This window comes from Balaenoptera physalus, assembly GCF_965194825.1.
Source record: "Balaenoptera physalus genome assembly, chromosome: 1".
Lineage (NCBI taxonomy): Eukaryota > Metazoa > Chordata > Mammalia > Artiodactyla > Balaenopteridae > Balaenoptera > Balaenoptera physalus.
Genome location: NC_138882.1, coordinates 86983850 through 87006366, shown reverse-complemented (window position 1 = coordinate 87006366; position 22517 = coordinate 86983850). Strand labels below are relative to the sequence as shown.

At 45.9% G+C, this 22517-nt stretch overlaps 1 protein-coding gene across 7 annotated transcripts in view; it reads left to right on the top strand.

The window, feature by feature from the left end:
• TUFT1 (tuftelin 1) overlaps positions 1 to 21943 on the top strand; it is a gene marked incomplete at its 3' end in the record, with an annotated part of 45517 nt that extends 23574 nt beyond the window's left edge. For 3 of the 7 annotated variants that reach the window (XM_082475250.1, XM_082475247.1, XM_082475253.1), the window contains 11 exons: positions 197 to 298; positions 3590 to 3676; positions 4617 to 4706; positions 6631 to 6696; positions 10377 to 10490; positions 14254 to 14382; positions 14966 to 15060; positions 17732 to 17837; positions 18707 to 18790; positions 19686 to 19786; positions 20374 to 21943. In XM_082475250.1, coding sequence (XP_082331376.1) covers positions 197 to 298; positions 3590 to 3676; positions 4617 to 4706; positions 6631 to 6696; positions 10377 to 10490; positions 14254 to 14382; positions 14966 to 15060; positions 17732 to 17837; positions 18707 to 18790; positions 19686 to 19786; positions 20374 to 20437 — 1038 coding nt within the window. Of the gene's footprint in view, positions 1 to 196; positions 299 to 2782; positions 2823 to 3589; positions 3677 to 4616; positions 4707 to 6630; positions 6697 to 10376; positions 10491 to 14253; positions 14383 to 14965; positions 15061 to 17731; positions 17838 to 18635; positions 18791 to 19685; positions 19791 to 20373 lie in introns of those variants that run through there. The other 4 variants (XM_082475249.1, XM_082475248.1, XM_082475251.1 and 1 more) reach the window with 4 other exon arrangements.
• Between the last annotated feature and the right edge of the window lie 574 nt (positions 21944 to 22517).

Sequence of the window (22517 nt, the reverse complement as noted above, 5' to 3'; positions counted from 1 at the left end):
TCCCTGTCCTGTGTTCTTGCTGCTGCTGTGTTCGTCCTGTGGCTTTTGGTAGAGGTTCTGAAATGAATTTTTGGAGGGGAAGATCGGACTAACCCTTCAAGTCTTTTGAGGAGCAGTTCTTCTGCATTGGTTGAGGGGCAGAAGTTCTGTGCTTGTCTTATGGTTTCTGAGCCACTTTTCTCTCTCTCTCCGGTAGGCCGGCAGGAAGACCTATGCCATGGTGTCTGGCCGCTCAACTGGTCATTCTCTGGCCTCAGAACTGGTGGAGTCCAACGATGGACATGAAGAGATCATTAAGGTAAGCTTAGTTCACCTCCACTGTTTCTCCCTCCTCTCTTTCTCCCTATAGACACAGGAGAGGGAACAGCTGACTTCGTCAAAGGGACCTTGTGGTTTGACTAGGAAGAACCAGACCTGCGTAGCTCCTGGCCATCTCCTGGAAAGATCTTAATTAACACCAGGAGACCACAGTCAGTCTGTAGTGACTTTGGTGCTACGCGGCCCTGGGCATGGGGATGGATGGGATGACCTTTCTAGGTGCTTATCCACTGTCCATGTTTAGCTGCTGGAAGTTGTGGAGACCGGGGGGAAGTGTGTTTATGGAACTTATTTTTAAAAATTAAAACAATTTTTGTTATTTCTTTTTTAAAAACAGCTTTTTGAGATATAATTCACATACCATACAATTGATTTGGTTAAAGTGTACAATTCAGTGGTTTTTAGTATATTCACAGAGTTGTGCAACCACCACCACTACTAATTTCAGAACATTTTCAGTCACTCCTTCTAGCTCCTGGCAATCACCAATCTACCTTCTGTCTCTATGGATTTGCCCCTTCTAGACATCTCATATAAATGGAATCATACAACGTGTGGCCTTTTGTATCTGGCTTCTTTCACTTAGCACAGTATGTTCAGAGTTCAGCCACGTTGTAACATACATCAGTACTCACTGCTTTTAACGGCTGAATCATGTTCCCTTGAATGAATATACCACATTTTGTTACCCATTCATCAATTGATGGACATTTGGGTTGTTTCCACTATCTTTTATGAATAATGCTGCTCTGAATATTCATGTACAGGTTTTTGGGTGAACATACGTTTTCAGTTCTCTTGGTATATACCTAGCAGTAGTGAAATTGCTAGCTCATATGGTAATTCTATATTTATATTTAATCTTTTGAGAAACTACCAGACTTTTTTCCAAAGCATCTGCTCCATTTTATATTCCCATCAGTGATGTACGAGGGTTCCGGTTTCTGTACATACTCATTAACACTTGTTATTGTCCATCGTTTTGATTATAGCCATCCTAGTGGATGTGAATTGATATCTTGTTGTGGTTTTAATTGCATTTCCCTGATGACATCTTTTCTTATGCTTATTGAGAAATGCTTATGCCATTTGTATATCTTCTTTGGAGAAATATTTATGCAAATCCTTTTCTCATTTAAAAATTCAATTGTGTTTTAATTGTTAAGATTTAAGGGTTCTTTTATATATTCTGGATAATAGACCCTTATCAGATATATGATTTCGAAAAAAATCTTTAATTTTTTCCCATTCTGTGGGTTTTTCTTCTTTTTTTACTTTTTCTTTCTTCTTCTTCTTTTTTTTTAAAATATTTATTTATTTATTTGGTGGCACCAGGTCTTAGCTGTGGCAGGCGGGCTCCTTAGTAGCGGCTCACCGGCTCCTTAGTTGTGGCATGCAAACTCTTAGTTGTGGCATGCCTGTGGGATCTAGTTCCCTGACCAGGGATCGAGCCCAGGCTCCCTGCATTGGGAGCACGGAGTTTTAACCACTGCACCACCAGGGCAGTCCCCTGCTTGCCCCACCTTTAATGGTAGTTTATAACATCTTTGTATCCATAAATGGGTGCATAGTGTTCTAGTATACACATACCATAATTTCTTTAATCCTCCATTGTTGGACATTTTGTCTATTTCCATTTTTTGCCGCCATAAACAATACTTTGTTGAGCATATATGTTACTAATTTGTGAATGTGCTTTATAATACAAGTGATAAAGAAATACTTTCTCAGTTGTTAAAGATTCAAGCATGGTGTACAGAGAAAAATGTGTAAATCCCCTTTTACAACCCCCTTTCCATGAATTTGCATATATGTATGTGAGTATTTATGCTAGTTTAGCTAAATTTATTTCATTAGGATGAATTTCCAGAAATAGATTTGATAGGTTAAAGAGTAAATATAGTTTTTTTTAAAAAATTTATTTAGTTTTGGCTGAGTTGGGTCTCAGCTGCTGCATGGGCTTTCTCTAGTTGCGGTAAGCAGGGGCTACTCTTCATTGCGGTGCGCGAGCTTCTCATTGCGGTGGCTTCTCTTGTTGCGGAGCATGGGCTCTAGGCGCGTGGGCTTCAGTAGTTATGGCACGGAGGCTCAGTAGTGTGGCTCACGGGCTCTAGAGCGCAGGCTCAGTAGTTGTGGCGCACGGGCTTAGTTGCTCCGCGGCACATGGGATCTTCCCGGACCAGGGATCGAACCCGTGTTCCCTGTATTGGCAGGCGGATTCTCAACCACTGCGTCACCAGGGAAGCCCCCAAAGAGTAAATATAGTTTTAAGTCTTCTGATCGGAATTACCAAATTGCCACCCAGAAAGATGGTGACAATTTACCCTTCCACCAGCAGTGTATGAGGTTGCCTATGTGGAGTTAATTTAACTGGAGATTTCTTTTTATTGAAGTATAGTTGATTTACAATGTTGTGTTAGTTTCAGGTGTACAGCAAACTGATTCACATTCTTTTCCCTTATAGGTTATTACAAAGTATTGAGTATAGTTCCCTGTGCTATACAGTAGGTCCTTGTTATTTATTTATTTATTTATTTTGTCTGTGTTGGGTCTTTGTTGCTGTGTGCAAGCTTTTCTGTAGCTGCGGTGAGCAGGGGCTACTCCTCGTTGTGGTGCGCGGGCTTCTCACTGCGGTGGCTTCCCTTGTTGCAGAGCACGGGCTCTAGGCACGCAGGCCTCAGTAGTTGTTGCACATGCGCTCAGCAGTTGCGGCTCGCGGGCTCTAGAGCACAGGCTCAGCAGTTGTGGCGCACAGGCTTAGTTGCTCCATGGCATGTGGGATATTCCCCGACCAGGGGTCGAACTCATGTCCCCTGCATTGGCAGGAGAATTCCTAACCACTGAGCCACCAGGGAAGTCCTCTATTTTATATAGTAGTATATATATGTTAATCCCAACCTCCTAATTTATCCCTCTCTCCACTTCCCCTTCGCTAACCATAATTTTGTTTTCTGCCTATGGGTCTATTTCTGTTTTGTATATAAGTTCATCTGTATCATTTTATTTTTCTAAATTCTACATATAAGCAGTATCATATGATTTTTGTCTTTCTTTGTCTGGCTTACTTCACTTAGTAAGATAATCCTAGGTCCATCCATGTTGCTGCAAATGACATTATTTCATTCTTTCTTATGGCTGAGTAATATTCTATTGTGTGTGTGTGTATGTGTATATATATACACCACATCTTCTTTATCCATTCATCTGTCAATGGACGTTTAGGTTGCTTCCATTGGAGGTCTCTTAATTAGTGTTGTTTTCCTTATTTCAGGTGTACTTGAAGGGGAAGTCTGGAGACAAGATGATCCATGAGAAGAATATTAACCAGCTGAAGAGTGAGGTCCAGTATATCCAGGAGGTGGGAACCCCTTCCCTTTGTGGAAATGACCTAGGTCATTTCTCTGAACCTCACATTTTTTTGGCTCCCTTCTTTTGTAAGTTCTGATTTTCTCCCTTCTGCTCCCTTCGTATCTCCAAAGCACCATGCCCCCTCATGTGTAAATATCATTTCTGACCCTTCCATTAATCAACCAATCCATTAATCAACAAATACTTATTAAGCACCATGCACCTAGCACTGTCCCCCCAGTCATCCTACCTAAAGTTGCCAGCCTTGCTTCCTTACTTTTTTTTTTTAAACATATTTATGTTATTTATTTATCTTTTATTTATTTTTTTGGCTATGTACGGTCTTAGTTGCGACACACGGGACCGTCGTTGTGGCACGCAGGATCTTTCATTGTGGCGTGTGGGCTTCTCTCTAGTTGTGGCATGCAGGTTTTCTCTTCTCTAGTTGTGGCACGTGGGCTCCAGAGCATGTGGGCTCTGCAGTTTGCGGCATGCAGGCTCTCCAGTTGAGGTGCACGGGCCCTGCAGCATGTGGGCTCCTAGTTCCCCAACAAGGGATCAAACTCGTGTCCCCTGCATTGGAAGGCGGATTCTTTAACCACTGGACCACCGGGGAAGTCCCCTCCCCACTTTTCTTAACCCTCACTGTGGCTCATGTTTCTCCTTGGCACTTGTCACCATGACATATTACATGTTGTACTTATTTGTCTTTTGGGTTGTGTGTCTCCACAACTAAAATGTTAGATACACCGGGGCACGGTTTTTGTTATTTTGTTGCTTGTATAGGAGGGACTGGGTTGCAGCCCCACTTGACTAGAATCTCTCCTTTCCCAGCCAGTACTTAGAACAGTACCTGACTCATAGGAGTATGGGCTGTGGATAGGCACAACGGTGGGTGAGTTGGTGTGCTCTCTTTCCCAAAGCTAAAGCCTCTTGCCCTCTCCTCCCAGGCCAGGAACTGCCTGCAGAAGCTCCGGGAGGATATAAGTAGGAAGCTCGATGGAAATCCAGGAGATTCTCTCCATCAACAGGAGATACAGGTAATAGGAAATGGTCCATGGTTGGGTCCCCACTGAGGAGGTGGGGTTGTGCCATTTACCAGTCACCCAGTGGGTGCCGAATCTAATGCCGCTGCCAGGAAAGGCGAGAATACAAGTGATGCTGGCTTCTCTGAGCACTCACAGCCTTGTTAGGACTCTCCAGCAGATGGACACTTGTATTCACACTAATCAGCCTACATACAAGCACACCTGTTCCTAAAGCATGTGCAAAAATTGAATTTATATCAATAAAATTATTAAGTCAATGGCAGGCCATCTTATATATAAGGATTCTGTGATCAATCTTCTTATAATACAAAGTCTTATAAAGAGACAATTAACCTATAAATCCAAACTTCTCATAAGCTGATCTTGCTTAATTTGGTGATGCTTGTGGTGTAAATTGGAAGTCTTGGTCCTTGTCTATTATTACTGTCTGTGTCTATAGCTATCTCTACCCTGGGACAGGAAGCTCCTCCAGGTTAGGGTTCACCCCCCGACCCTCGTCTCTGTGTCCCCACACCCCAGCCCAGGGTCTGGGATGCACAAGGTCATCAGTAAATGTTTGTTAGACCAAACTGATTGGAGCATCCCTCTTGGGATGGATGATCCTGGGATCCTGTTTTTCAGTTCTTCAAAAAGTTGAGGATAGAAATGTCCCCAGGAGAGCAGAACTATCTCTTCCATGACTTCACCCTCATCTTCCCTTAGATTCCGAGCTGTGTCTCCTTCATTTGCTTTTGGTTTGGTTGCGGTGGTCTTTCTCCAGTAGATCCTGCCCTCATTCTCCTAAGGGGAACAGTGACCTAGCAGCTAGTGCCAGCAAAATTACCCTTCGTCTTGGGCATGTGCTAGGCTTGTGTGGTGAATTCTCCCTAATTCATTTTGCTTTGGCTGGAGATAAGACTTTCACTGCCTGAGCTCACATCTGGCTGGTGGGAGGTGCTTTGTCTGGTGACTGAAGAACCTAATGTGTTCAGAGCCCAGAAGTCCAGGCACCTTGTTTACACAAAACGGCAGTCGTATGATGACTAATCAGGCTTTGGGTTGGAAAGAACTGCAGCAAATGCCGCTTCCCCTTTTGATTTATGCTTTGTCAGACCTTGTCAGGATCCCCAAGGGGCAAAGGAAACTCTTTGTTTATGGCAGACAGCTGCTTGTATTTCCTGGGCTTCGAGGAATGGGCCTGCACATTTTCCAATCTGCTGAAAGGTTTTAGCCTGGGGTTTCTTTCCTCCTCCCAACAAAGCTAGATAGAGTATTCCCCCTCAAGGCTGCACATGTTTCTCCACTCCCTCTTTTCTCCATTTTCCCACAGAGCACTAGATGTCTTTTTTTCTTTTCTCTTCTTCCTTCCTTCCTTCCTTCCTTCCTTCCTTCCTTCCTTCCTTCCTTCCTTCCTTTTTCTTCTTCCTCTTCCTCCCCCCTTCTCTCTCTCTCCTCTTTCTGTCTTTCTATCTAAGATTTGAACTCTTAGAAGAATAATGTTTCAAAAATACATGATACTGCTTATATGTGGAATCTAAAAAAAATGGTACAAATGAACTTATATACAAAACAGAAATAGACCCACAGACATAGAAAACAAACTATGGTTACCAAAGGGGAAAGCAGGGAGGAGGGATAAATTAGGAGTTTAGGATGAAAATATACACACTACTATTTATAAAATAGATAACCAACAAGGACCTACTGTATAACACAGGGAACTATAATCAATATTTTGTAATAATCTATAAGGGAAAAGAATCTGAAAAAGAATAGATATATATATGTATAACTGAATCACTTTGCTGTACACCTGAAACTAACACAAGATTGTAAATCAACTATACTTCAATTAAAAAAAAAACAAGGAGAAGAATGTTTCAAAGTTGATTGCTTGGGACTGTTTTCACTACCAACTTTATTTTTCTTTGAATAGGTGGTGCTAGAAAAGCCAAATGGCTTTAGTCAAGGTCCCCTGACTCCACATAGCAGCCCACCCAAGGTAGGTAACAGGGAAAATAGTGGTAACTACTGCTTGGCCAAGAGGCAGGAAATAATCCTTCCTGATCCTTTGTTTATTGCTTTCTCTCTCTCACTAAATATGAGAGTGATATTTACTTGCTGTAAAAATTCAAACAAAGGAGAAATATATAAAGCGGAAATTTTCCTTCCCCAATCCCACTCCTTGTAAGTATTCAAGGTTAACAGATTGAAGTGGGTGGGTCCTTTTATTTATTTATTTATTTATTTATTTAATTTTAATTTTTTTGGCCATGCTGCGTGGCTTGTGGGGTCTTAGTTCCCTGACCAGGGATCGAACCCACACCCTTGGCAGTGAAAGCTCAGAGTCCTAACTGGACCGCCAGGGAATTCCCGTGGGTGGGTCCTTTTAGAGCAGTGCTTCTCAGCCTTCATTGCCCATTAGGATGGCCTTGGGAGCTTTAAAGGATGCAATATCTGTGTGCCATCCCTAGAGACTGTAATTTAACTGGTCTGAAGTGTGGCCTACGCATCAGGACTTTTAAAAGCTCTTCATGTGATTCTAATATTTAGCCTATTAGTTCTATTAGTTCTAATATTCTAGTCTAAAGTTCTAGAGTGTTTATCTATATACAGACAACCATATTTAAAAGCCATATGTATGTGTGTGTGTGTATACACTAATATATACACATGCACTATATATACATACATGGATAAATGTATGTATATAATATGCACATACTTTTCACAATTCCAGTCATGATAAATACATTATTTCTTGCTTGCTTTTTTATTTTTTTAAGCTGAAAAGTATATATAGCCTTCTTTCCATATTTGTATGTGTAAATCTATCTTGTTCTTTTGAAATTATTTATTTATTTATTCATTTATTTTTGGCTGCTTTGGGTCTTCACTGCTGCGCGCAGGCTTTCTATAGTTGCGGCAAGCCGGGGGCTACTCTTCGTTGCTCTGCAGCATGTGGGATCTTCCCGGACCAGGGCTCGAACCCGTGTCCCCTGCATTGGCAGGCAGATTCTTTTTTTTTTTTTTTAAAGGTATCTTTTTTTTTTTAAATTAATTAATTTTTAATTTATTTATTTTTGGCTGTGTTGGGTCTTCGTTTCTGTGCGAGGGCTTTCTTGTGGCTTTCTTGCTGCGAGCGGAGGCCACTCTTCATCGCGGTGCGCGGGCCTCTCACTATCGCGGCCTCTCTTGTTGCGGAGCACAGGCTCCAGACGCGCAGGCTCAGTAGTTGTGGCTCACGGGCCTAGTTGCTCCGCGGCATGTGGGATCTTCCCAGACCAGGGCTCGAACCCGTGTCCCCTGCATGGACAGGCAGATTCTCAACCACTGCGCCACCAGGGAAGCCCCGGCAGGCAGATTCTTAACCACCGCGCCACCAGGGAAGCCCCTATCTCATTCTTTTGAATAACGACAAAATATTTCCTTCCATGGCTGTACTTTTTTTTCCCCCCAACTTTATTGAAGTATAATTGACAAATAAACATGGCTGTACTTTTTTTTAAAATGACATTTGTTATTATATTTTTTGTGATTACATAATAATTTAAGACACACATATTGTAGAAAATTAGGGAAATTCAGAAACACAGAAAAGTTGAAAGAAGAAAAAGATATCAATTGTAATCTACCCAGAGAAAAACCAGTTTGGTGAAATTTCCTTTGTTTTTCCTTCAGTGCAAATATATGTTTATGATACTGAGATTAGACTGTATATAGCATTTCTTTGCATTTGTTTCTTTGCTTGGGCAGGTATATTTTTGGATTAGGTTTGTTTGGCTCTCAAGTGCAGAGCTGAATCAGACCCTCCCATCAGTTCAGGGCTCGTTATCATCATTGGTCCCATAAAGGCCTCTCACTGCTTTCACTTTTTTTTTTTTTGTCTCCCCAACCAAAAGGTACTCACTCTAACATATTCAATATATGATTTAAATATGTCTATTAAATATGTTTTTTAAAATTAATTAATTTATTTGTTTTTATTTTTGGCTGGGTTGGGTCTTCGTTGCTGCGTGCAGGCTTTCTCTAGTTGTGGCGAGCGGGGGCTACTCTTCATTGCGGTGCACGGGCTTCTCATTGCGGTGGCTTCTCTTGTTGTGGAGCATGGGCTCTAGGCGCGTGTGCTTCAGTAGTTGCAGCACGCGGGCTCAGTAGTTGTGGCTCGCGGGCTCTAGAGCGCAGGCTCAGTAGTTGTGGTGCACAGGTGTAGTTGCTCCATGGCATGTGGGATCTTCCCCGGCCAGGGCTTGAACCCGTGTCCCCTGCATTGGCAGGCGGATTCTTAACCACTCCACCACCAGGGAAGCCCGTTTTTAATTTTCATAATGGACTTGTGCTGTATTTCTGTTTTTTCCTTTTTTATCCAACACCATGTTTTTAGGCTCTATCTACATTGCTGTGTTAAAATCTGGTTTGTTGTCTCTAGCTCCTGCATGTAAAGTTTTATAACTCCCTTTTTTTCTCTTCATACTGTATCATTAAATTTTTCCATGTCATCAGAGAGTCTTATGAGAACGCCATTTGAAATAAACACATAACAGTTGTGCTCCAGGAGGAGCCTTTTCAAACATTCTCACCTGCCCAGCAGCATAGGCGCAGACATAGGGGAACTGACCAGATAACTTACTGACCGCTGGATTTGGAATGTTGTGATTCTAGCCACTTACTTTAGATGTGCAGTTTGGATGTTTCCCTTCCCCAAATCACCATATTTGGCAAATATGCTGTTGGCAACAAGTTATAATAACACCTGGCACTATCTGTTCAGCCTTTCTTCTCACAAGCTCCAAGCCCTACCGGATATTATCTTAGTTTTGAGGCAGGCTGTAAGGCAGGGCGTGGTAAGGAGTCTTCTCCCTGCTTCCCAGATAGAGAAACAAGGCCCACAGGACTCAGTGATAACACAGCCACCCAGGGACCCTGTCCCCTCCTCCCAGCTGAGCTCTGTGCTCTTGTTTGAAGGTGCTGCTACTTCCCGCTGTGCAAGACCGGGAGGGACTTTTCTGTCAGACTCAAGGGAGCTGGTAACTGAAGTGCAGCGAGAGTGTACATGCCAGCTCAGCCCTAACCACTCCCAGTTCGGGTGTGCCTGGGGGAGAGGCTCACAGTAACCTCAGTGAGACACCTTTTCCTCCATCGAATCAGATTCCTGGACTTATTGGGTGCTTTTGCCTTAAGCTGCCCATCTGTCAGTAACCCTTTATCTGCTGATCTTTGTGCTAAGTGCAGAGAACCACAAAAGGCTTGCCTTTGGGACATGCCCCTCATGATGAGTGTGGCACAGTCCCTGCCCTTGGGGAACTGTAGTCCAAAGCGAAACATGGTCCCTGCTCTCAGAGAGCTCTAGTCTGACGGAAGCAGGACAGACACATGAGAACGGCATAAACATACCTGTTCATTAATCAGTTGATACATGTATAAAAATGACTAGTGTGTCCTAAAATAATCAGGTGATTGGAAGCTAGTTGAGTTCTTTAGGGTATGAGAGTGTTTTCATATGAATAACTCAGAACTCCTTGGTGCCTATGACTGACTAACTCTCCCCTTGTGCGATGTGAATTCTTTTGTGAGGGTGGTCTGAGCAAGATGGTCCAAACAAGTGTGCGTTGTCAGGGGGACCTTCTCGTACCAAGTCACAAACATAGTAACTTCACCTTCCCTTCCGTGCTCTGGCTGCAGGTGGACACCTATAGAGATGAAGATGTCGAGAGCTTGAGGAGGACCGTGCAGGACTTGCTTGTCAAGCTGCAGGAGGCTGAGCGGCAGCACCAGTCAGACCGTGTGGATTTTGAGGTGAGATTTGGGATCTGGGGAGAAGGTGCCCTAAGGGTTGGGCCACTGGATACAGGTGCAGATAAAGTCTTCCTGGCTGGAGTGCCATCAACTGGAAAGGCTAGGCTCTGCGGCCTGGAGTACTTCCTGTCTGCTTTGCCCTTTCCTGGATATTTATAGTTTTTGTTGTCTAAGGCTAGCTCTTGAGTCTCTGCTCTACTGGAGCAGAGTGGTGATGCTGGTCTGGGAGAGCAGGTACTTCAGAAGTCCTTTCTATAAGGACTGCTGGGCTCTAGGCACCATGCAGGCAAGGATTATTGCTGTCAAGTTCACCACTGCATCCCCAGTGTCTGGGACAATACCTGGCATCAGGTGGGTGCCTCTTAAGTGTGGACAGGAGGAGTGGATGAATTGGTGTGGTCTTAGGAAGAACTGTGCCCATGGAGGCAGGGGACTTTAGATCAAGACTTGGCTTTACAACACAGAGCTCTGTGATCTTTTTTTTTAAATTGAAGTATAGTTGATTTACAATGTTTTTAGGTGTACAGCAGAGTGATTCAGTTATATACACATATATATATTCTTTTTCAGATTCTTTTCCATTATAGGTTATTTCAAGGTATTGAATATAGTTCCCTGGGCTATACAGTAGGTCCTTGTTGTTTATCTACAGTATATATAGTAGTAGTATCGGTTAATCCCAAATTCCCAGTTTATCCCTACTGCTGCCCAGAGCTCTGTGATCTTGAGTGAGTATCTCAATTATTGTTATAAAAGTAATACTAGGTTATTGTAGCAGATTAAAAAAAATACAAAAATCTCTATATAGAGAAAGCCCCCCACTATTAAAAGTATGTGATGTCTTCCATGCTTTCCAGACAATTCTTTGGGTATAAGATGAGGTACACTGGGCAAACAGAGCAGTTTTCCTAGCTGCTCTATGTGAGAGTAGCCATCTGTTACGTGCTATTGTTCACCCACACGTAAAGTACTTTTTAGGTCAGAAATATGTCATGGTAGGATTCTGCCCTGCCCAGGCTTGCTAGGGTCTGGTGGAAAGAGGAATCCCAGCCTGAACTCTTCTGTTTTATGGACTAAGAGAGAGAATTTTTTTTTTAGGCCACGCCACGCAGCTTGCGGGACCTTAGTTCCCTGACCAGGGATCGAACCCGGGCCCCCGGCAGTGGAGGCGTGGAGTCCTAACCACTGGACCACCAGGGAATTCCCTAAGAGAGGGAATTTTGAGAGGTGTATTGAGGGTGAGGACGAAGGGCAGTGCGAGTGATCAACTGCCTCAAGAGTAGTCGAAGTCTTACCTGAGTGAGTAGTTTAACCTCCCTAACCATCAGTTTCAAGTTTTGTAAAAAGGGGTCATGAAATATACCTCACAGGTTTCATGTATAGATTGAGTGAGGTAATATATGTAAGTATATTTATTACTCAAAAGGGTTTTAGAAACAAAAAATATCCTATATTTTTCTTAGTGATCAGTTTAACACGTGGGTTTTCCTATCCTAAATAATTTGGGCTTAGGGTAATACTAAGATTAGTTGGTCTCAGAACAGAGTAGCTGTGCAGTAAAGGAGTTTGTTGTATCTATTTCAGATTCTACAATTTGGATAATTTGGTTGACAATGAATTGGTTCAATGACCAGCTGTTCCTTACCTTCTTGGAGTAGAACAGGAGGAAGGGGAGGTCGAGGCTGTAGCACTGACCAGACTGTGAATTTTAGAAAGAAATTTCTACATTGAGAGACATTGTGAAGTACTGGTTGGTTTTGGCAGCATACGGGGGGGCTCTGCTGGCCCTGGGTTTCAAAGCCTGAGCAAAAGTGTCCTGAGTAAAAGCCCAAGGCTAGAAGACCCCTGACAGCTGTTAATCACACGCCCATGGCTTTTTACAGGGGGCTGCCCTTTAACCCCAAGGCATGCAGCACCCACCTGCGATAGGAGATGCTCCTTGGGTTTCTCCCGCTCTTGGGGTAGGTCACCACACCCTCTTATGATTAAGAGGTTCCCTTAGGGCAGAGCTGGCTGGAGCTGTGGGACTCATGTGGCAGAGGGGGGTGTGTTTTTCCTCTGTCATCCTGCAGCTGGGTGTGAAGATCATCTGTGGCCCGTTAATGCTGTACTCCGAGCACACATCAACCTGGGTGCAATGTCTGTGTACAGAAGTGAGAGGCCTTATTTTTACATTCCCGCCCATGGGGCTGGCCTGTTCCAGGCTAATATGAGACATTTGAAGGCTTTTCTCTGTCTCTCCTGGTGAATTAGACTTTCTGGTCTCCTTTTCTGAACATGCGGGGGAGGAAGGGCAAGGCTGTCAATTACCATGAGGAAAACCTCATGCTTTCCCGTCCTGCTGGCTCCTGGCCGTTAGGAAGGATTTGCCGTGAGTTCGCTCTGGACAGAGCTGTGTGCAGCATGGACACACCCCATCACACGTCATCCCGTGCTTTGCTTTCTCCTCCTTGATTCTGACTTGGGAGGAGCCACACAAACTGCTTGCTGGTGTTCTGTTCTACCAGGTCTGGTTAGGCTTTCCGGAGGCTACCTGGATTCTTTTTTAGTAACTGACTGGGGAGTCAGTGTGGGGTAACTGGGAAGCATTGAAATGGATGATGAAGGAACCGGGTTCTGTCATTCATTGGCTGTGTAACCTTGAACAGGTCAGTTGATCTTTAGTTGTGAAAGGAGAGGGTTGGACTAGATGACCATCAATTCCATTCATGATATGATGGAGCGGCGGCTGTGTGCTCGGTGTTGTGCTGAGCTCTGGAAAGGTAACGGTGCCCAAGGTCTCCGCCGTCATGAAGTTGATGGTCTCCTGGGGGGTGCACACAAGTGACCGGGCAAAATCTGCTCAGTGCTATAAGAGGGAAGGGCTGTGTGTCTTCTGTGGACACACAAGGAAGGGCTCCTCACCCGAGCTCAGAGCTCCCTAGAAGAAGGGGTGTCTAAGCTGAGACCTGAAGGATGACTGGAGTTGGCAAAATGCACGTGGGAGGAAAGGAGGCAAGTTCTTACTTTTTCACTACAAATTCTGCTTCTCTCCTTTCCAAGTTGGCTTATCATCTTTGACAAAGAGCAAATTCTTCCTGGTGCTAGTAGCCCTTCCGGGTGCCATTTTGGCCTTTCCAGTATTGCTGGAAGTGAGGACGAGGAAGAGTGGGAGACAGAAGGAAGGACATGGAGATCTCCTCCCCTGGATTTTTTGTGTTTGCACGAGGAGGAAAGCTGAAACACTGGGTTAAGCTTGGGTGGCACTGGAGGGCTGGTGGGGGTGTTGACGAAGTCAGCCATCTGGAAAGCGGTGCTTGTGGGTTCCCGGTGTCACTCTAAAGTAGAGCTTGATCAACTATGGGACAGTTAACCCTGCCAGTGGAGTGAATCTGCTAGTCTCCTGAGTGGTCCTGGAACAGTGAGTGGGAGACAGCGGTGTGCTCATCAGGGCTGCCTCCCTCCTCCCATCACTGCACCCAGATTCCTGGTTTTTTGTTTTTAATATTTATTTATTTATTTGGCTGTGCTGGGTCTTAGTTGCGGCGTGTGGGATTTTTAGTTGTGGCGTGCGGGATCTTTAGTTGCGCCATATGAACGCTTAGTTGCAGCATGTGGGGTCTAGTTCCCTGACCAGGGATTGAACCCGGGCCCCCTGCATTGGGGGTGCAGAGTCTTAGCCACTGGACCACCAGGGCAGTCCCCCTCTGGGTTTTCTTTTCTAAGGTTTTTAATCCATGTTTGTCCCTCTGCATGCTTAACGCCTCCCCATCCTGTGTCACAGGTCACACTCAGTCGGTACCAGAGAGAAGCAGAACAGAATCAGGTGGCCCTTCAGAGAGCAGAGGACAGAGTGGAGCAGAAGGAGGCGGAAGTCGGGGAGCTGCAGAGATGCTTTGTGGGAATGGAGACGGTAACTGTTGGAGTCTTGCTCTTCAGCACTCAGACTCCTAGGCCAGAAGGTGCCTGGGGATTGACTGAGGTGGTTGCAGAGACTGTCCTTTTCTGATCAGCTCCAGAAAAGCACATTTCATAGCTTCCTTTGGCAAATACCTTCGAGGACCTCTTAGCCCTTAAGGAATGGGAAGGTCTTTCTCTGTCTAACTTAGCCCTTGATAACTAGAGTTGAACCCATTTCCATTTCAGGCGGGTTCTTGTATAGCTGTCCTTTGGCCTTTGAAGATGGTTCTTCAGGAGCCACTCAGCCTGGTTTCTCGGGGACTGGTAGCCATAGTTGGCAGGGGGGCCTGGATAATGCAGGGCCAGACCCTCCCTTGGGCAGCTGGGTGAGGCTGAGAAGTTTCTATGTGCCGGGGTGGGAAGGGTTATCCCGGACAGGGGAGAGTGCCCCATCAAACCAGCTTGGGCTGCTGCTCTTTGGCTGCTGTCCCAGGCCCAGCAGGGGCTGACTGCCAGCCCTAGTGCCCATCTCACCCCAAACGCAGAAACTGTCGCCATCTCCTCATCTTAAATTTTCTTTCCTTTGGCCCATCCAGGAGCATCAGGCCTTATTGGCAAAGGTCAGGGAAGGGGAGACAGCTCTGGAGGAACTTCGGAGCAAGAAGGTTGACTGCCGAGCAGAACAAGAAAAGTAAGGACTCTGGTTCACTGTGTGGTTGGGGTGCAGGGAGGGGAGGGCACAGACCTGGGGAGGAAGCTGGTGCTGATGTCAGATCTTCCAGCTCTGACTCACTGTGTGTCTACTCAGTGTGGGGCCCTGCCCAGGGAGATACTGTTGGGGAGGCTGCCATCTCCAAGGAGCTCATTTTCCAGGGAGTAATAACCTGAAGAAAGGGCTTCTACAGTTTTAGAGCAAGGGTCAAGCAGGAGCTGACAAAGTGTCTGCCGTTGTGGCACATCATTCCGTGGTTGTCACACTGGACGTGGAAGTGGTAATATTACACCACAGCTTACTCCCCCCCTAAACAAAAACCAACTGTAAACTATCTGAGGGTAAAATTTAATACTTTCCACACAAGTTGTGCTGATGAAAATACAATGAGCAGCTTCGTGGAGAGATACTGAACTTCTTTCATCTGAACCAACTCAGAAACTGAGACCCACCTGTCCGCAGTGGCATCTAGGGGATCTCTGAGATCCTTTCTACTGCAGGGTTAGAGGATTTTGCAACCTCCCTCTGATCAGAGGGGATCAGAGGCCCCAGACCAGTGAAACCTACAGAGCAAAGATTGAGCCATTCTTGGACCTTCACGAATTTAGAAATTTTTTATGCTGTTGGCAAATAATATAGAAGATCTCAGATGGTAAATCAAATTTTTTAAAATAAATTTATTTATTTTATTTTTGGCTGCGTTGGGTCTTCGTTGCTGCACGCGGGCTTTCTCTAGTTGTGGCGAGCGGGGGCTACTCGTCATTGCAGTGCGTGGGCTTCTCATTGCGGTGGCTTCTCTTGTGGCAGAGCATGGTCTTCAGGCTCACAGGCTTCAGTAGTTATGGTGGACGGGCTCAGTAGTTGCGGCTCGCAGGCTCTAGAGCGCGGGCTCAGTAGTTGTGGCGCACAGGCTTAGTTGCTCTGCGGCATGTGGGATCTTCCTGGACCAGGGATCGAACCTGTGTCCCCTGCATTGGCAAGTAGATTCTTGACCACTGCGCCACCAGGGAAGTCCTGGTACATCAAATTTAACGTTAGTATATTGGTCTGGACTTCATTGTATAATTTGGACCTTTCTAAGTTAAACAGATATTACCTGAAGGGCCTTCTAAGGAATTCCAAGATAAACAGACACAATCCTTGCCTTCTTAGACCCCTCAGTCTGCTGGGGGGTCCTTTTCTCTCCTTTGGGATATCCTTGATCTAGGCCTGCCTGGCATGAAAAATGCAGACATCTTATTGTAGCCTTCTTTCAGACTTCACAGCAGAATTGCTTTATTTTTAAAAAAAAATTTTTATTTTTTTATACATTTATTTATTTATTTTTGGCTGCATTGGGTCTTCGTTGCTGTGCACGGGCTTTCTCTAGTTGCGGCGAGTGGGGGCTACTCTTCATTGCTGCGCACGGGCTTCTCACTGTGGTGGCTTCTCTTGTTGCGGAGCACGGACTCTAGGCGCACGGTGTTCATTAGTTGAGGCACGTGGGCTCAGTAGTTATGGCTTACGGGCTCTAGAGCGCAGGCTCAGTAGTTGTGGTGCACGGGCTCAATAGTTGTGGCGCACAGGCTTAGTTGCTCCATGGCATGTGGGATCGTCCCGGACCAGGGCTCGAACCCGTGTCCCCTGCATTGGCAGGTGGATTCTTAACCACTGCGCCACCAGGGAAGCCCCAGAATTGCTTTAAATTACTCAGCACTCCCTCCTCAATGGTGGAGATGCTCATGGTCAGGAGACTGAGTGGAAGGAGCAGGAGAAACACAAAAGACCAGATAATCCAAAACTGAGACTTGGGGATGGCAAGTGACAGCTATGCATCATAAATGCTGATTTTCTAAATAAAAGGAGACTGAGTATTAGGGCACTGGAGAGCTGAGGGTGACAACTTAGAATGTTTGAAGCTTAGGAAGGATGAGTTTGGAGGCTCAGATTGCACTGTCCCCCACGCCAAGCATGCCCATCTTCTAGCAGTGGGCGCTTGTCTGTTTCCTCAGGCAGACCCAGAGAGTAATGGGTACCAGCAATTCTTCAGCGCTCTGAACTCCTGGACACTCTCCCCAGCCGCCTGACCTTTGGAGATCTTGGCCCAGTTTGCTTAGAAGAGGCAAAGGAAACAGCAGTGTCTGCAGGAATCAGGAGACTTAGAAACAGACTTGTGTGAAGAGGCTTTAAGGGTCCTCAAATCTCATCTCCCTCTTGATATAAAATCCCTGCCAAAGCTTGATGGTCTAGGGTATCATAATCCCAGCTTGTACTTGAATCTTTCCAGGAAGGAGGAGTTCATTACACACGAGGCAGTCCACTTTCTGACAACTTTAATACTGAAAAAGTCTTTCCCGTGTTAATATAAGAACTCCTTCCTTGAAACGTCTACCTATTGGCCTTAGTTTTATCTGTAGAACTATCCAGAATGACTTATCCTTTCTAACCTTTCCGAGCCTCAGTTCCCTTATTTGGACTAGATGATCTCTAGTGATGCTTCTGATGTGTTGTTCTAAGGTGTCCCACCACCTCCTCCTTACAGCAGACCACTGGGGAATCAGGCAGAGGGAATCATGCCTGATCGAAACCCCCTGAGCCCAAGGCCCTTACTGTGACTGGGTGGAGAGAGCATCTTTTCCCCTTGCCTCAGCCTTCTGGTCTTAATCCCCAGAGCTGCTAACCTGGAAAAGGAAGTGGCTGGGTTGCGGGAGAAGATCCACCACTTGGATGACATGCTTAAGAGCCAGCAGCGGAAAGTCCGGCAAATGATAGAGCAGGTAAGCAGGGTTAGATCTTACCCTGCTCTGGGTTACCCCTCTGGAAGTTTCCACATTGTCTAGCCCTGTTTTCCTATCAAGTCTACACCTTTATTGATTTATTCTCTTGGGTATCTTGGCTTATATTCATTAAGTGTCCCATAAAACATTTATGGCAACCGATTACTAGGTTAGGGTGATTGGGATTTGCTTTTCTCCCATCTTCCCCCTACTTTTTTGGTTATTTGCCTTGTGCATTCCCATGGGAAAAGAAGGAAAAGGTTATTCTCTCCCACACTTTGAAGAGTGCTGGTAAATGAGTAATTAAGTCCCAATAAACTCACTTATCTGTGTGTAGATTTTCAACCTTTGCACCTCATGCACATTTTCTGCCTGCCCTTGCCTGAGCTAGGGTAGCACACTCAGAATATGCTATTTTGTAGAATCGTTTTGAGAATTTAAGATACCCTAATTGGGAGGGCATAGTTGCTGCATGTCAGCTCCATGAGGGCTAGGATTTTTCTGTCTTGTGCACTGCTGTTTCCCATTCTCTAGAACAGGGCCTGTCATATGGTAAGCACTCAATAAATATCTCTTGAACCAATACATAATTTGTATTTCCCAAAGTCGAATGGAATGGGTTTTGAATCGTCCATTATTTTGGATTATCAGGGTGGTGTTCCCCTCAAACCCCTGCCCTCACACCTGGGATAATCAAGAGTTTAACAGTGACTGAAACAAGGCTTTTATAGAAAAGCTAAGCCAGTCACGAGAGAGGTACAAAACTCTGCCCTTTGTCTTTGCTGGCTCCCCCGGCAGCGGGGCGAAGTGCGATGAGTATGTAATGAGTCATTTCAGAACAAGCTCCAGTGTCTGCCACGTCTTTGCAGCTCCAGAATTCAAAAGCTGTGATACAGTCAAAGGACACTGCCATCCAGGAGCTCAAGGAGAAAATTGCCTACCTGGAAGCCGAGGTGTGTGTTCTGGGCAGGCCTGGGAAGGGAGCAGACTCTTGAAGAAAAAACTGGACATAGGGAGGGAGAGATTCTGGAGGGGGTCTCGATCCTGTCTAGCTGCTGCTTGGAAGTGAGTAGCTGGGGTGGTTGGATGATCTTCAGTTCCGCTGAGTGAACATTTTCTAAGACTCTTCAGGGAGTTGCAAACAATGGTAAGACCTGTCCCCACTCTAAAAGGATATATCCTCATGGTGCAAGCCCTGTGCCACATAGCAGCATGGAGGCCGGCCCTTCATTCTGACTATATGGGCTTGGCAGAGGAGCTGACAGTGGAGCTGAGCTTTGAAGGAGGATGCATTCTACAGGTGGAGTCTTCTCTTTGGCTAAGGCGATGGGCTCGATTAGCTAATGAGTTCTTGGTCGGATTTCTACCATACCTCAGGGCCCTTCCTGTCCATTGACTGACTACCTGAGATTGCTTTGCAGCCATTGTGTGAGGGTCCCAGCTAGTGGGGGAGAGAAAAAGAAATGGGAGACAGGGTTGTTTATCTTCAGGGAGATTGCAGTCTAGATTTATAGATAAAATACATTTTAAAAATACCTAAGAATACTTTATAGAAAAGCATATGGACAAACATAAGTAAATATCTCAGCAGACTATAGGAAATTATATGCAGGAAATGTATAGAGAGGATTTACAGGAGATGATCAGTGCTGCACAGTTATTGAGAGAACACGCCTTCAGGGAAGGAGGCTGGGGCAAGTACTGGAGGGAGAGGGCATCCTGGTGGCACACACGGTAGGGGTGGGGGTGACAGCAGCGCATAGAGGTGGAGACCAGAATGAGCTGGTTAAATGTGGCACGTGGCAAACCAGAGGAAGCCCAATTCTAATCTCATAACTTGTGTTACAGAATTTAGAGATGCACGACCGGATGGAACACCTGATAGAGAAACAAGTCAGTCATGGCAACTTCAGCACCCAGAACCGGACCAAGACTGAGAACCTGGGCAGGTGAGTGGGCATGCCTGGAGTGGGCCCCAGGTAGGAAGTGAAGGAAAGAGGGACAGAGCCGTGGGAAGGAGACCTTTAGTGCCAAGGCCAGGATGAGGCTCTTCTAAATCCAGCTTCATTCTCTCAGTCTCGAATCTGACCCATTCTCCACCTGAACCACTTTCTAACCAGGTTAGAGTAGAGCCTGATACCAGAACCCCAAAGAGGCCCATGAACAATGCTAGAGGCATCTGAACCCCCTGAAGTTGTATGCAAAAATTGTGAATGTGTAGTAAGGGCATATTTCCAGGGAGAGGGCCTTTTGTTTCCAAGAGATTCACAAAAAGGTCCAAGACTGAAAAAAAATCAAGAATCAAAGCCATACCCACTCCTAAGGTGTTCAGCTGCGCCTTCTCTTTTCCCCACCCCTGCCACCGGACAAAAGTACCAGTCCCCTAATCTCTTAGCACTGACAATTACTATTTCAAGGCATTAGAACCAAGAGATCAGTGGGCCCTGCAGGGTAGAATCCAGAGGCAAACTGGAGGGGCGGCTCTGTGAAGGGTGGGCAACAACAGGGCACTCAGCGCTTCCGACTCTCTTTTCAGCGTTAGGATCGCCAAGCCCCCCAGCCTAAAGCCCATGCCTCTCATCCGAGTGGTGGAAACATGAGCTGCAGGAGACAAGATGCTGCTGTTGCTGGTGCCTCTGGCCTGAGGAGGAGCCCACCACCCCTGGAGGCTGCCGGCCCTGACTTTGACTTCCCGACTGCTCCCTTCATGGTTCCGAACGCCCATCCTCTACGCTGGGCAGACGGGGGATGAGCTCCCCCTCTGGACACTGCAGCCTCTGGAGGCCGGCGATATCCTGCCCACAGGAGCCAGGGCAGTAGCCTTATTCCCATAGTTACTATTTTTCTCTGTAGCAGAGCCTCCCTTCTGTTGTAGGCTGGAGTTTGTAGCCCGGGCCGGTTATTCTGCCCCAGAAGCCAGGCCCTCCGCAGATCGGGAGAGGTGACAAGATCTGCCTCAGCCCTAGAGGCTGGAGGCACAGACGTCAGCAGTGATTGGAGAGTGTCCCGGGGGCATGAAGTTCCTTCCTTAAACACAGCTCAGTTCTTAGCAACAAACTGTTTGTTTTTCTAATTGCTCCACCCTCACCCAATGCTGACCCGGGCCTCCTGCAGACAGACAATGGGGCTACCTGTCAGGGCCTGTGAACCTCAACTTTGACTGGACAGGCCTTGTCTTTTGGGGAGGGGGAATGTCCTTCAGGGAGGAGCTCTTAGCAGAAAGGTTCTGTGAGGCCACGGACAGTTACGGGCGACTTCTGTCTGCTGTGAAGACTCCCAGAATCTCTTAGGGTTTCCCCCTAAGTTGCAGTGCAAGATACACCTCATTCTTCTCGACTCAGCGCCTAAAAACTGTTTTCACTGGGTTACATCCATCTCAGTGAAGAAACTCTCGTGGTATTTATTTTGCTAAGTTATTGGTGTTTTTGCTTACATCTCACTGATTAAATACCAGAGTTCAGAGTTCTACAGCCTTCTCTTGCAGTGTTTGGATTTGCTCGACAGAGGGAAAAGAGTGTTCCCAGTGGACTTGTCGATTTCAGAATGATGTCATAGTCTTTTTCTCTCTTTCCTGCTGCTTTTCCCTTCCTCCTCCAAACCTCAGGAAGGCAAGTATTGATATATTCTCCCTGAAGCATCGGGGTCTGAGTGTCTGTTGTTTGGGGGAAGAGAGCAATCAGCAGGGATTGAATTCTTCCCTTAACCCCTCTGTACCCCTCTGCTCCACAGTCAGTTTGTTATCCTGGCTCTGCGTGAACCTGCCACTCATCGAGTTTCTTTAGGGCTCTTCCTGCAGCCTTAAGGAGGAGATAAGCATCAGAATGTGGTACCGTAGGACACAGAAAAATGAAGAATAAACATTAAGTCTTTAGGTTCTACTTGGCTCAAAACCAGAAGCCTTAAGTCTGCGGTTTCTGTGCATCAGGGCTGAGCTCCCATGCTGGCTTTGTCCATCGTGTTCTGGTGTTCTGGTGTTCTTCACGCCATTCCCATTTGTGAAACGAGGGGGTTGGACCAGATAATCTCCATGGGCCCTTCCAGTTCTGATATTCTTTCCTGTGGCATGTTCTTTGTGTGGTGAATTTAATAAATTATGTTCATGTGTCTTTTCGAGCTCCTGGCCTGGTTTCTTTCCACTTTTCGGGGAGGAAGAAAGAGCATAATTTTAGTGCCTCTTGCAGATGGGCACCCTGCTATCCACATCTGGGAGGTATGGAGACATCCCCAACACGATGATATGGGGACTTTGTGGCATTCAGAGGAGTTAGCATGTCTCTGTTAAACAGCTCACCTCCATGGTCTGAGTCCCCATGGCAGGAAGTAGCCCCTAACTTGAGCTCTGACCCTGTCTGGGGTGGTGGCCTTGTGGGATCCCTAAGGTTGGCCACTGCGTGTCTTTCTCAGTTGGAAAAGATCTGCTCATAGACAGAGGTCCTGTGATTACTTAGAGATTTACCAGTCAGCACTGGAGGGAGATGACTAACTCCATGTGCTTCGCAGAAATGAAAAGTACTCTGGAAATGCTGACTGCAGCTGTTTGAGGCTTTAGTTTTGGGCTATCTCTAGGCATCATTCAATTAATCCACTGATCATCTTTTTCTTTCTGCCAAAAAATGTAGTTGACTGCAGGGCCCAACGGGGGACATAGCTAAATTTACACGAATCTTCCCTGGACCAAAG